Source organism: Cannabis sativa, chromosome 8, assembly GCF_029168945.1.
Source record: "Cannabis sativa cultivar Pink pepper isolate KNU-18-1 chromosome 8, ASM2916894v1, whole genome shotgun sequence".
In the NCBI taxonomy this organism is placed as follows: Eukaryota; Viridiplantae; Streptophyta; class Magnoliopsida; order Rosales; family Cannabaceae; genus Cannabis; species Cannabis sativa.
Window position 1 is genome coordinate 32,276,206 of NC_083608.1, and position 15,447 is coordinate 32,291,652.

General features: G+C 29.9%; 2 protein-coding genes across 2 annotated transcripts; both read right to left on the minus strand.

Annotated features, from left to right (window-relative positions):
• Positions 1 to 5,132: 5,132 nt before the first annotated feature.
• On the minus strand, positions 5,133 to 6,958 carry LOC115700128 (polygalacturonase-like). The gene is made up of 5 exons (XM_061103334.1): positions 6,955 to 6,958; positions 6,625 to 6,692; positions 6,077 to 6,385; positions 5,465 to 5,980; positions 5,133 to 5,366 (listed from the first exon to the last, which is right to left on the minus strand). The coding sequence occupies exons 1-5, from the start codon at positions 6,956 to 6,958 to the stop codon at positions 5,133 to 5,135; spliced, it is 1,131 nt and encodes a 376-aa protein (XP_060959317.1).
• Positions 6,959 to 10,049: 3,091 nt separating this feature from the next.
• Positions 10,050 to 12,265, minus strand: LOC115700129 (exopolygalacturonase-like). The gene is made up of 4 exons (XM_030627691.2): positions 11,940 to 12,265; positions 11,516 to 11,824; positions 10,821 to 11,342; positions 10,050 to 10,725 (listed from the first exon to the last, which is right to left on the minus strand). Exons 1-4 carry the CDS (start codon positions 12,069 to 12,071, stop codon positions 10,501 to 10,503), a joined length of 1,188 nt encoding a protein of 395 aa, XP_030483551.2. The 5' UTR covers positions 12,072 to 12,265; the 3' UTR covers positions 10,050 to 10,500.
• Between the last annotated feature and the right edge of the window lie 3,182 nt (positions 12,266 to 15,447).

The window sequence follows — 15,447 nt, forward strand, 5'->3', positions numbered from 1 at the left end:
TTTATAATCATTAGAAACATTGATCTTATTGTCCTAATAATTTATGAGTAATTTGGAGCATAACCTCTATAAGTTCTTAATTTATTGCAACTAACCCCCAATTTTAAAATTTTTGTGGTGAAACTCCCAAAACTCGTGTTAGCACTTTAATATTTCCATCCATTTTGGGTGTTCAATGTCATGTTGGAATATCCACGTGTACACAGTGTACACGTGGCACAATTTAATTAGCCCACGTAAATATATATTTAAAATTAAAATAATATTTAAAATAATTTAATTTATAATAAAGAAAAATACTTTTTTCATTCCAAAAATATTTTTCTTCATTATTTTTAATTTTTTTTCTTCTTCATCTTCTTCATATGATCAACATTCACCACCACCAATCCACCGAAACCACCACTACATACTAACCACTGTACAATCCACAACCACTACCCAGCACCACCAAAACCACCACTACTCACCAACGCCACTACTGTACCCTATTTTTTTTATACCTAAATCACACATACACACAAAAAGAAAAAAAAGAAACAAAAAAAATAAACTAAATCAGAGAACCCCAGATTTGAAAACACTTTCACGTTCATCCAACCCCAGATCTAAAGCCTTCTTGCGTAAGCCTCCATCGCTCCTTCTCTTGCCAAAAAACTTGGCAAAAAATTGAAAATGACCTCCCTGTCCACCTGGGGCTTCTTCAGTCATCAGACGGTTAGGAAGCCATTGGTCACTTCCATTTTGGGCGTGGATGGACGGAGATAACCCTACGGCGTTGGGTCGATCTAAATGTAGAGAGAGAAAGAAAGAAAGAAAAACGAGAGAGAGAGAGAGAGAGAGAGAGAGAGAGAGAGAGAGAGAGAGAGAGAGAGAGAAAGGAATCAGGTTGGGGTTTTAGGTCATGTGAATTATTCAGATGGCGATTTGACTTAGCGGTGGTTGGAGGATGGATGGGATGTGGCTGTGCGATAATGAACAGAGGGATAGAGTGGGAGATGCGGCTGAGAGGGAATGGCTGAGAAAGAATTTGGGTTTCTAGTTTTTAGGTTTCAAAATTACGGTTTTTCTTTTTTAATTTTTAATATAATTATGTTTTATATTTTATTTATTTTAAAATTTATTTTTTCCTAATTTCAAATTATTTTTGAATTTTTTAATTTTTGAATAATTATTTATGTGGACCAATTAAATTATACCATGTGTACACTGTGTAGTGAAAGTTCCAACATGGCACTTAACACCCAAAAATAGATGAAAATGTTAAACTACTAACAGAACACGGGTTTCAGGGGTTTTACTACCAAAATTTTGGAATTGAGGGTTAGTTACAATAGGCACTTTTGGAGATTATGCCGCAAATTACTCATAATTTATTTTAAGGATAAACCAATAAACTCTCTTAAAGGGCGAATGGCTCCACACATATGTTATTTAGTAATTGTATGCAGCTACTAAATAACATTAATTGTTAGAATTTTATCAATGTCTTATGGATTATTAATGATTAGTTATGGATTCTCAATAACCATTAAACTTAAGGATTGTTGTGAATCGCAATTAATCTAATACTTGTAGTAGAATTTTGAGAAAATATTAATGATATTTCTCAAAAATTATGTTCTTGGATTGATTACTCCCACTGATCATGTTAATTCTTCATTCCACAATTCTAGTGTTGTGAGATGGATAGTAAAAATATGTAACCCATAGACCTTATATCATTTTTGATGAAATGCTCATTTAAGGTATTTGAGCCTATATCTTTCCTTTGACAATTGTACTCTAACTATATACGGGTACTTCTAAAATGTGGACTTGTCATAAAGTTAGTTTCTAACGTTATCACAACTCAAAATATGTTTGAGAAATAACTTTGGTTAGAACACGCGCGATCTGATATGTACACTCTCGTTGAAGATTATCAACCAACAACGATTTAAGAAAATTTTGAGTTTGCTATGTAGACTCCACCCCATATCTAACAATGCTTAGTTTCGTAAACCTGTTACACACTATTGTTTTGGTGTACCAGACATATGTATTAGGCAATAAACCCTTGCGTTTTAAGAAACATTGCAAATAGAAAATAAGTTGATCCATCCTCACGAATCTTAATGTAATATTCTCCAGCGATATTTGATCTCACTATCTTAATATATAAATTGTATTATTTCTCTACTTAAGATTTAAATGTCACTACAACATATAAATCTTTCATTTTTGTTGAGACATAATTTATGCGAGTGATCATTTATAAATGGGATAATAAATTTTGTAAAATATGAGTCCATATCTATAAGTTTTAATTAACTTGTATAATTTTTAATATGATAAAAATTTTATATTCATCGATTTTGACTTGTTAGAATGTATTTTCTTAATGAAATTCACACAAGTTTTAAATAAATTTAGTAAATCGAGAGTAATGAAGTAACCCGCTATTTACTAATATTTATTCTCTTTATGGAGATAAGATATACAGTACCATAATATAGATAAATTCTTATTAATGACACATTTCTTATTGTCAGATTGAACTTGCATATCCTTATGAGTGACACTATTTTATAAATTAATGTAGTAAAGACTTTTAAATATATTTTTAATTTAAGTTTCTAACGAAACATGGAACATAAAGGTCTTTGATAATTTTAAAACAAAGTTACTACTATGTTACTTGTTCCTTAAATTTCTAAATGTGAAAACTCATCTTGTCTGTGGATAAGATTTGCTCACAGTTACTAACTTATTCCTTAGGTCTATTAATTTGTAAACCTTGCAAGAAATTATGAATGTGAAATAACAATCTAAAAGAATTCACTCTATTAGAATGAATTCATATAAAATAAATTGAATATTTATTGGTGATAATGATGTGTGATTGTGTTTTCTTATTTATACAGTAAAAAAAATATATATTCTAGATGAAGTTATCAGAATAAATTTTATCAGAATAAATTTTAGAACTTTCTAGCTACTAGCTCTGTAAAAATTTATGATTAGTGATGTAATAAAATCACATAATTATTAATATATAGTTTTGTTGTTTAAATGAATTATGTGTTTAACAATGTATAAACATGCTTAAATATGAAATCTTATTAAATAAAATTTGCATGTGGGCTACATTATTTTTAATTAATAAGATTAGATTTAGATGTAGATTATGATAGATTTGAACAATTTTTGAAAAAACTTAAAGTTTAATATTTCTATTTTAATGAAATATGTGAAGCATTTAATTATTTTATAAATGATTTAAAATTTTATAATTCTAATAAACTATTAAATTAAATCTACATAATTTCATGTTCGATAAATTAAAAGAATTTAATTTAACATATTAATTATATAAACATATAATGAAATCCTTGTAGGGTACAATTATTATATCCACATAAGTAATTATAAAACATGTCTATTATGTGATCCTAATCCACTTAATATATATAATTTTATATAATTAAAGATGCCGGCTACTCCCAAATTATTGAAAATTATATAATAGTTCCCTAAACACTAAAGTATAAGCTGAAGATGAAAATTTTACTAAATTTAAAATTGCATGTGGCTAAATTTTAAATTTTATAAAATTTGGTAAACCTTATGATAGATTTAATTAAACAAATAGTTTAGGAAAAGTGAAGGTTTATTATCTGTCTTAATTAGATTTATAATAACACTATTAAATTAAATCTTCATAACTCCTTGTGGGGCAAATTAAGAGAATTTATTTTAACATATTATCCTAAATAATTATATAAATATAATAAAATTTCTGTGGGGTAAAATTATTACACTGATATAATTAATTATAAGTTATGTCCATTAAGAAGAATTTTAATTAATATATATAATTCATATATTAAAATCGTGGCTACTCCCTAATTATATAAAATTATATTTTCACGGTGACATTAGGTATTGGGTTCTACCTAATAGTAATTTTATTTTATTTTTATTTTTCTTTTTTTTTGATGAATCAGCTTTAATTTCATTACTCCAATAAACCATATTTACAATCAAAGAGCATCCCGATTAAAGGGACCTCATCTAGAAAACACCTGATTTGTACATTTGTATATCTATTTTCCAAACACTTTCTATTACATCTATAAATTTCTAAACCATTCCAAGTCTTTTGTCTCAACCTGTTTCGGCCATGTGCTATATATTCTATGCTTTACCATTTCTTTGACTGTACAACATACTCTATTTACATCCTCATCTTTCCCATTCCATATCTTATCATTCCTAGCTCTCCATATAAGGTACACTAGGCTTGCCACTACAGCCGAAAGGGTGTTCTTCTTGAACTTGCTGTATTTGCTTCTTTCAATCCATCTCAAGAGTCTTGATAAGGATTGGGTAGAAACTTTCCATCCCAACCAATCCTTAATCATCTGCAAGCAATGTTGTGAGAACGAACAAGAGAAAAAAAGATGATCACATGTTTCTTCCTGAGCATTGCAAAGCACACAACCCGAATCATTGATAATACCAAATCTATGCAATCTCTCTCTTGTTCTTAGCCTACCCTGGATAGCAATCCACAGAATAAAGCTACATTTTGGGATATTAAACTTTCCCCAAACTTCCTTACTCCAATCCACAGAATAGTAATTTTATTATTAACACAATAGACAATCACTGAGATAAGTGCTCCTACTGTGGTCGTCCAAACATTATTAAAAATCGTTCTAAATATGAGCATTAGTTCCGATCTCAGGCTTTTTTATGTCAAATCACAAAAATACTTACGTTTTATTTTATGAATAGTTTTGTTAAATTTTATAAAACTTAATATGCTAAATAAAATACGTAACATATCTTAATGCTTGAATAATATCTAGCACTATTATAAAATTAATATATAGCATTTAATTCATATAAAATTTTAATCAATTGGACTAATAATGCAGAAAGACTTCGTATTTTGGGGTATTGTGATCAATGGTAATTTAGAAACAAGACTTGGAATTTTTTTTTTCATGAAAATATGATTATATTATGAAATTTATTGAGCACATTGTTAATAGTATCATATATACTTATATAATTCCCAAGACTTACATAATAAAGCCATACATAATTTTTTAGTCAAAAAAAGATATGTAGTAACAATGAAATCATATTGCAATGCATGGAGGAGGATTTTGTTTGCCGATTGTCTTTGGCTTCACATTTTTGCATTGAGACGTAATACGACCTTCTGGTCCATTATATTTTAGATCGATGTTCTCAACTGCCACATTTTGACATGGATATCCACTGCTACAAATTAAGTTTATCGCAATTGATGATGTAGTAGTACCATGAATATTCTTGAAGCTAACATTACTGAGCTTAATTTTTGACGGAACCTGGAAATTATAAATAATGGGATAAGTTGCTTAATTAGTAATGATTATGTGTGTCTTAGATAAGAAATTTTTGAAAAGATTGTATTTAACAAACACACCTTTTTGTTGCAATTGTTCCATGGACAATACTCTTGATCTATGAGGATTGGATTGCCAACATTTTCCATGTTAATATCCTCAAAATGCATGTTTGATGCCAAACCATCTGTAGAATCGGGCCATGTTTTGATTCTAACACCATTCATTGTATTTTTCATTGTACAACCCTTGAAAAGGACTCCTTCGACAGGTTTTTCATCTTTATATTTTCCCAAACTTCCAATGCTAAAACCATGTCCTGGTCCACAAGTAACATTTCTAACAGTTATTTGTTTACTACCATCTCCTAAAGAAACACAATCATCCCCTGTTTGAATAATTGAGTCAATGATGTTTACTCCATTTGAACGTCCAATATGAATTCCATCAGTATTAGCACTATCTTCTGGAGCATCTACTCGAACACGTGAAAATGTAATGTTTTGGCCACCCAATACATTGATATGAAATTGTTTGCTATCACGTGATATTACATCTTGAATTATCGAATTAGTGACATAGTCGAATCTCACATTCTGTTCATGTATACACATAAATAAATACAGTTAAACAAACTGACATGATTGTTTTAAAAAACTAGTTATACATAAACGATTTAAGTAAGAGCTTACAATGGGAAGTTTACTGCAATATTGTCCTTGGGAGCAATGCTTGCCCCACACTCCTTTGCCTTGCCCATCAAAACTACCACCACCCATTAAAGTTAGTTTGTCAATACGTTCAAAAGTAACCCATCCATCTCCATCTTTGAAACCAGCGGGGTCACTTGGAGCTTGCAACGTGCCTTGGAGATTAATCTTAATTGGAGCCTTACATGGTCCGTTTAATGTCGCTCGTTTTAACTTGAATGTGCCTTTTGGAATTCGTAATTCAGATTGGGTGGGAGATGCACATGCTTGTTTCCAAGCATTGGAGAGAGCCTATATACATATGTATGTATAAATATGTGAGAATCAAAATTATTGAAATTAACTTTCACATTCATATTGATATGGTGCAATACGAAATTATAATTTGAGACTATATTGTTACTCAACATAATCAATGACAAAGGCAAATATATTAAGCAATGAATAATGTGAAAAATTTATGTGTATATATATGTATGTCATTTACACACACATATATATATATATATATAAATATATGTAATACTTACTTCACCAATATCAGTATTAGGTCGTGCCCTTACATCAAAAATGGAAGGATTCACAGCAAAAGTAATGCCTAATAACAATGAACAAAGTGTTATTGTTAGATTAAATTTTAGAGCCATCTTCTCTTATGCTTAGGACACTAGTTTTCTTTAATTTAATGAGCTAGAATGAATAAACTATGTTTTTCTTTAAGTAACTTGATTCATGGATATTTATACAGATTAATAGAAAACTATTGCCGTGAATTTGTAACTAATCAAAGAAAACTATATACTAGAAAGAACAATATATAACAAAAATACTACTAAATATATGTATTCTTGTGTCACTACCCATTCTTTTCTAAAATTAGTTTTTTAATTGTTATACATCCATATATTATTTAATTTATGTGTGAATAAATGAGTACAACACAATATTTATATGTAGTAGTTGTTTTATAAGCAGTGTATATCGTATGTTAATTTTTTATTACTATGATTTTACTTTTTTCTAAAGACCGTGATATCTCTAATATTACCTTTTCGAAATGTCCATTATACATTTTCTTAGAGATATTATTTCAATATTACCATGAAGACAACACAATCAACAAGATGTAAATGTTGTAACGATAAAATTATGCTTTATCGTCGACTCTTGCATTTGATGTTATTCTGTGTAGTGATTAGTGAATATAATTAGAAAATTGTATTATCGATGCTTATAAATTTTGTGTCTTTTCAATATTATATCTTGATTTTATTTGTAAAAATACTTTTAAGAAAATTATTTGTACAAATATCGATGCTCCACATCAGCATAAATACCAAAATCCGAAATCATTGATCTCTGAAAATAAAAATAAAATTGAAAAATCTCGCTTCTAGAAATTTCAGTGTTTTGAATTTTTTTTTTAAAAAAATAACCTTTTAGTTACTTTTGATGTAAATAATATATCAATAAATTATAATTACTTTTTATTTAAAAAAATTAGTTGAAGATAGTTTTTTCTCATACATTTAGTTGTTTGTTTTGATCAGTCACTTTTAAAATTAATATATATATATAATAATTTTCATAATATAACTAATTTTATTATGTTTAAGATAATATTTGATAACTTTTTAAATTTTTGTATTAACATATTAATAATTCTTTATTAAATAAATTTAGTATACTATATCGTAACTTTTAAATACAAAATAACATAAGACTTAGAGCCATCTTCTTTGATGCTTAGGACACTAATTTTCTTCTAATTTAATGAGCTACAATGAATGAAATATGTTTTTCTTTAAGTAACTCGATTCTTGTATTATTATATAGATTAATAGAAAACTATTACCATGAATTTATAACGAATCAAAGAAAACTATATACTAGAAAGAAATATGTAACAAAAATATTACTACATATGTATTCTTGTGTCACTACATCTTTTCTAAAATTAGTTTTTTAATTGTTATACATTGATGTATAATTTAATTTATGTGTGAATAAATGATGAGTACAACACAATATTTATGTGTAGTAGTTATTTTATATTAGAGTTAGTCCCAAATTGCTCATGTGTGGGAATAAATTGTGATATATATATATATATATAAGATGAATGGACTACTTCTTCCATTATCAATTGGTTTTGAGATGAAACCTCATTCATCTTATCCTGAATTCTAACATGGTATCAAAGCCGCTTGTAATCCATTGTGAGGCCAAAGTTCCACCGGTCCAAAAAGCCAAATTTACCAACGTAAACTGTCACGTTCGGCCCTGTGGTCTCTTAATGGTCGTTCGTTGTACCAACACTTTCCAAGACCAAACGTGAGGAAGGTGTATTTGAGTTAGTCACACATTGCTCATGTATGGAAATAAATTGTGATATATAAGATGAATAAGCTACTCCCAAACTCTAACATTTTATAAGCAGTTTATCGTAGCATAATGTTTTATTACTATGATTTTTCTTGTTTCTAGAGACCGTGATATCCTTAATTCTTACTTTTTCGAAATATCCATTTTACATTTTCTTAGAGATATTATTCCAATTTTAGCATTAAGACAACACAATCAACAAGATGTAAATGTTGCTCAACTTTTAGTACTATCTGATTCTTATGTAATGACTCAGCGAGATTGCTCTGGAAGATTACTAGGGGTGTCTCCCTTCTGTGCTCTGGTTCCACTACCAGCTCCACCCTTTCTATTTCTATAACCTTTAAACTCAGATCTTTAATCTTCTACCTATTTCTAATTATACCTTTGCATTTATTGTTATAAACTTTATTTTCCCAGAGGTAATTTATTATTGCCTCTACAGATCTCTTTTGGCTGGAGGGGAACGATTACATCAGGGTGTTTAATTTTTACTGCTAATAATATTTTTTTTAAAATACAATTTAATGGCTCAGGTTAATTTCCTTTGGCCAAAATATTACACCATCTTATCAGCTATTTAAATTTCATCGTTCTCCTTCTCAGTAGGATCTTCTTCATCAGAGAACCTATAATCTCAGGATTTGGTCTATGGGTAGGGTAGTCATTTCAGCATCTTTCAGGTTCTTAACAAGTCCCTTCAAATCGAGGTTCTATATTGATCTATTTAAAGCGTTACCAAACACACCTTAAATTAAATAAGTTTTTCTTCAATTTCATGTTATTCCCATGTGTTCGATCTTGTGCTTCACAATCTCACACTTCGATAAAAAATTTGTACAATAGCGAGCTACTAAATTTACAATGTACCATTAATTTTTGGAACTATCATTATATATAAATATATATATATATTATAATATTTTTGTATATATATTTTTGAAATATATTTAAATTTTAAATATATTTAAATTATATATTATACAATTTACTCCAAAAAAAAAAAGTATTCAATTTAAAAAATAAATGATATTTTAAGGGTAAAAACCATTTTGGAGCTTGTGTTTTGTAAAAGTTATTAATTGGACTTTTTATTTTGTTAAATAACAAAATGGATCTTGTATTTTTCAAAATTGTACAAATCAGACCCTGAACTGATTTTTTGTCAAAATAAAACTTATTAATAATCTAGTCTAGAGATGTTATAACAAAACTAGTCACATTTTTTTATCTGTTCGTGTTAGAAATTGTCTTAAAGTTGATTATGTTAAAAAAAATAAAATTATTGAAAATGGAGCTCAAGATCCTACTTTTACCATTTAACAAAATAGAGGGTCAATTTTCCCATTTAACAAAAGAGAGGGTCTAATTAGTAACTTTTGCAAAACACATGATCTAAAATGGTATTTACCCATATTTTAAAGTAATTAATTTTAATTTTAAATAAAGATATATAAAACTATAGTATATAAAACAACTTGAGGAGGTGATTTTACATTCTGTTTGTCTTTCAATGTACTTTTACTATTTTATGAGTGTTACATCTAAAACGAAATCAACAGATAAAAAATAAGTTAATTGACAATTCTATGTCATATTTTATATTATAACACTCATTACAAAAATTTTGCCACTAAAAAAAATTATTACAATGAATATTAAGGACCGCGCTTTGCGGAATAGTTCCTAGTTATTTTATAATTGAAAAAAAAAACACCAAAAAAACTAAAACAAAACAAAACAAATTGCTGATTATCTTATTTCTCTAGCCGCGACGAAACTCTGCATCCGCGGGCACCAAAAATCATACAAATGACTTAATGATCATCTAACCAGTAACCATACGTCAAATAGTATGGTAAAGCAAAACAGAAAGCTAACTAAAAGAGAGAGGTGTATATAGCTTTAGATGAAGATAGTAATCATGCCCGTTAATTAGCATGATTCATGAATACTATATAACAAGGAAAAAATGACTTCAACTTGTATAATAATTGTATTCGTGCCATGGGTAGTACTAATTACTGTTTGCAAACAGCTGGGTTCACGTAGCCAGAGACCATGGGCTTCACATTCTTACAAACGGACTTAGTGGGCCCATTGCCATTGTATTTTAGATCAATGCCACTAATTTCCACATTTTGGCACGAATATCCCCCGCAAATAAGCTTCACTCCAACAGCAGTCGCGGATGTTCCCCTGATGTTCTTGAAGCTCACTTTGCTAAGCTTCACTCTTGATGGCTTCTGTATTATAATTTCATCAAAATATATGTATATATTTTTATATTAGCTAGGGATAAATTTGAATTTTTTTAATATTTAAATGAATATAAATTTACCTCCTTAACATTGTTGCACGTGTTCCATGGGCAATACTCTTGGTCGATGATGATGGGGTTCTGAACATTGTACATCATGAGGTTCTCAAAGTGCATATCTGTTGCAATACTATCCTGAGAACCTTGCCATGTCTTGATCCTAACTCCATTTGTGCTACCCTTGAATGTACAGTCTCTGACATAGATACTTTGTACAGGGAGTTCATTGTTGTACCTTCCAAGACTACCAACACTAATTCCGTGGCCAGGTCCACATGTAACTCTCGTTATTGTCAATTTCTTTGTTCCATCCCCGATGGAGATGCAATCATCGCCTGTTTTAATGATCGAGTCGGTGACGGTGATGTTTGTTGAACGCCCAATGTGGATTCCATCAGTGGTCCAACTATCCTCGGGTGCTATAATTTTAACATTTTTAAACGATAGATTCTCTCCTCCGTAAACTATATAGTGGAATTGCTTGCTGTTTAGGGATGTCACACTCTTGATCACCGAATTCGTCACATAGTTCAACCTAATATTCTGTGTGTTTTCATTGCAATAACACAATCAAATCAATAATACAAACAAATTATATGTGCACCAAAAAAAAATATAGACCAAAATATTACAGATAGTAAAAGTTTTAAGGAATCGTATTTTAATGCAATTTTTTAGGTGTAATATGAAAGAAAAAGAGGAAATGCAGTACTGACAACGGGGAGTTGACCGCAATAGTTAGTCCTGGCGCACTGAGTTCCCCAACTATTTTTTCCTTGACCGTCGAAAGTGCCGCTACCGTACACGGATAGCTTGTTGATGCGCTCAAAAGTAACCCATCCATCGCCCTTTTGGAAGCCGTTAGCTGTGGATGGGGCCTGCAATGTTCCTTCCAGCTCAAACTCAATAGGTGACTTGCATGGTCCCATGAAATATCCTTTTCTTAATTTGTATAAACCTTTTGGAATTACTATCTTAGCTGAACTTGGTGCCGCACAAGCATCTTTCCAAGCAACTGCTAGAGCCTAATTAATAATAATATTATATAAACAAACAACATATACATTATAGGTATTTGTTTCAAAAATATTGTAACTCATTCTTTATACATATATAAAGAAAATATGTGTGGTTAATTACCTGAGAAATATCAGAATTGGGTTTTCCACCATATTTGGTCACATCAAATGTTAGACAATTGACGGAGACTGAGACCGTCAAAAATACTAGCAAAGCTATGATTGCATCAATCGTGTTTCGTTGGAGATCCATTTTTGTAATCTTCAGGAGTATTGTTTTTGTTTTAGAAAGAAATAATGAAGAATGAATTACTGTTGCTTTTGGATTTCATTTGTTTTATAGTCCTGATACAAATTATAGCACCAGCAATTTCCAACAGATTATTACTAAATTAACTATACTATAAATTTGAATGGTAAGTATACTTCAACTCTAAAATTAGCACTTCTTTTTTCTCTCTTACATATTGGGATTAATTTAGAAATTAAATGTGGAAAAATTTGTGGTATTAATCCTCAAGTAGATTGCTTTGTTCCAAATAAAAAAAATGCAACTAAAATTGCAGCACCATAATTTAAGTTGAACGTGTGAGTGTATGGTAAGGTGCATCAAATTCCATCTTTAAAATTAATTGGCAATGAGTAGTCCATGCATCTTACGTTAGATATTTTAGGTAAAAACATGAAACATATGTATAAATTGTGTATAAAGTGTAGAATTAATTGAACATATATAAAAAAATTGGATAACTGAAATAATTAGTAATTAAATCTTATTATAATTAGAATATTTTAATTAATTATTAAATAATTAACTATATTTTATAAATCAAATCAAATAAAATATTTAATTTGTTACTACATAAAATTTAGGAATTATTACACAGAAAATATAAATTGAAATTTTATTTACAAAAATACCTCTATAAGGTAAAGATAACATTTACACCTTTTATGTGATTTTAATTACTAAAATACCACTTACACTATCACAACTTACACAATCAAACGATTTGCTGCGTGATTGCACGGTGGTTGCATCAGACGAATCAAACGATGGTTGCAGGGTGGTTGCTAGATGGTTGGCCAAAGGTTGCATCAGACGAAGGTTTCAATCAGACGAAAGTTTCTGAGTGGTTGCTGGTGGTTGGCTGAAGGTTGCATCAGAGGAAGGTTTCAATCAGACGAAATAACTGTTAGCAAAAATTTTAGGCAACTGTAATGCAACTGCAATGCAACTGTTGTGAAACATTAAAAATCAAAACAGTATTTCCACGTACGTAACTCTATCTACATGTCTCTTAATGATTTAATATGAATAAATTCACCATTAGAAATTTGGAAAACAACAAAAATACACCATGATAAATATTTTACTATAGTATTGATGTAATTTTTTTGGATTATACTTGAGTTGGATTGTTTGGAAACTCCAGTTCAACTTTTTGAAATCTATCTTTCATAAATCTAAAAATTGAAGTCAGGACATTAGTTTTATGCAAATTAAATTGGATTTCTAGTTGAATTTTAGTTTCGTAGTAGTTTTTCTGCACTTTTTTTATGAATTCGAAGCAGCTCCTGTTTTGATTGATTCTGGTCGTCTTCTCAGGTGAAGTCGCCAGAATTAATGGTGGTTCTCTTTCTCATTGAATTTTCGTTTCGGTTGCGTTGGGTGGCTACGTAGTTGCACGATGGTTGCACGATAGTTGCCCAGGAAGCATGGATTTTGAGTTGAAGGTGTGTGTAAGTGTTATTTTTGTAATTTTTTTATTTTGGTTGTATATTTGTTCATTTGGCCCGTTGAAAGTATTTTTGTAATATTGTTATTTTTTTTGGTTAAAACCTAAAAAAAGCCCTAAAAATTATTCTAACATCTTATATATGGTATTATCTTTCCACATATTATCAATGTGCGTGCGACTCTCTAACATTTCTTTTCAATATGGAAGTTATTTTTTGCTCACCAATTTTGGATGGCTCGTTCACAGCAAGCGGCACTTTTTTCGCTCTTTTTTAAATTAGCGATACTTTTGGCTCACATCGGTTCTTTTGACTCGTCTTTTTGGACCCATTATTAGTAAGGCTGAGCATGAGTTGGGTTGGCCAGATTGAAGGTAATTTAATAACCCAATCCAATGGCATCGATCTAGACATTTTCAACCCATTCACATCCTCAATTTTTTCTAACCCAATCCATTTTTTTTCTTTGTGAGTTGGGTTGGGTTATAACTCTTATATCATATAACAAAAACTATTCATGTTTTAATATAATTGAATTTTGAAAAAAAAAATGATCAAAAGTTCAAACATAAACATATATATCCATCAAATGTTAAACAATATTGCAGTCAACCAAAATCAATAATATTAAAATATTAAAATTATTCATAACAAACTTGACACTAAGAATTAGAATAGTTATTATTAGTTATAAATAGTAATTAGTCTTTGACACTAATGTGTGTTAAGTATATCTTTCTTGTGTATATAATATAACTACCTTCTCTGTCTGTCTGTGTATGTATATAATATAATCTGTTAGTTGTTCTTGGCCAAAATCTTGTTTGGGAAAATGGGTTTGCTTAGTGAAGGCCTGACTCAGGTTGTGATACCTCTTTCTGCCTTAGTTGGAATTGGGTTTGCTCTGCTTCAGTGGTTTTTGGTGTCAAAGGTCAAAGTCTCTACTGCCTTTGGTAATGAACATAATGGCTATAAAGATAGGCTTATGGAAGAAGATCAAGAAAAGGGTATTGATAATCATGAGGTTTCCATTAAGTGTGCTGAAATTCAGAATGCTATTTCTATTGGTACTCTCTCTCTCTCTCTCTCTCTCTCTCTCTCTCTCTCTCTCTCTCTCTCTCTCTCTCTCTCTCTCTCTCTCTCTCTCTCTCTCTCTCTCTCTCACGCATAAGCCTGTCTCTATCACTTGAGATTTACTAACTGTTATTCTCACATTGTAATCTTCAGAGAGCCACTACAGATTCTACTACTTTTGTGATCTAAGTGGTATTATCTCTAGTATCAATACAACTAAAAGGAGAGTAGGTCATTACCCGCTAATAAAAGGGGTTAAACCTCTATAAAATCTCGTATCTTATTTACTTTTCTATTCTTACTGTGTAACATGTGGCAAGCATCAATATTAAATACAACTCCGCTGTCGGTTGGCTGAATATGAGGTCAAGACTAACTATTTTTATATTAGTTTCTTAGAAAAACATAAATATATACTATTATATAGCGTAACAAATAATATGTATGTGTTAAGTATTTTGAATTATAGCTCAATTTTCTAAAGATAGGTATTAAGAAAATAAGTGAAGGCTCAAATAAAGAGAGACACCACTCATATTATGATTAGAGTTAGTCTTGTATTTTATGATGTATTATTAGGAATTATTAAGTGACCAAGATTAAGGGAAATCTACTAATTTCAGTAAACACATAAGTGACAAGTTTAATTTTGAATATAGTGGCAAACTACAAGTAGGATACGGCGATCATAATAAGTGAGATTAGGAGTGAGATACGACAATGACAACGAGTGAGATACAGTGATGACCGAGTGAGATACAATAATGATAACGAGTAAGATACAATGATCGAGATATAAAAATAATTCATTATAG

Excerpts from the sequence above, each read along its gene's own strand:
- LOC115700128 (XM_061103334.1), bottom strand. Across the intron at positions 5,981-6,076 it reads ATTGCAGTAAACTTCCCATT|AATGTGAGATTCGACTATGT; the intron begins GTAAGCTCTTAC and ends ATACATGAACAG. Across the intron at positions 5,367-5,464 it reads GGAACAATTGCAACAAAAAG|GTTCCGTCAAAAATTAAGCT; the intron begins GTGTGTTTGTTA and ends TATAATTTCCAG.
- LOC115700129 (XM_030627691.2), bottom strand. The coding sequence starts at position 12,071 with ATGGATCTCCAACGAAACACGATTGATGCAATCATAGCTTTGCTAGTA. Across the intron at positions 11,825-11,939 it reads CCAATTCTGATATTTCTCAG|GCTCTAGCAGTTGCTTGGAA; the intron begins GTAATTAACCAC and ends ATTATTAATTAG. Across the intron at positions 11,343-11,515 it reads ATTGCGGTCAACTCCCCGTT|AATATTAGGTTGAACTATGT; the intron begins GTCAGTACTGCA and ends GAAAACACACAG.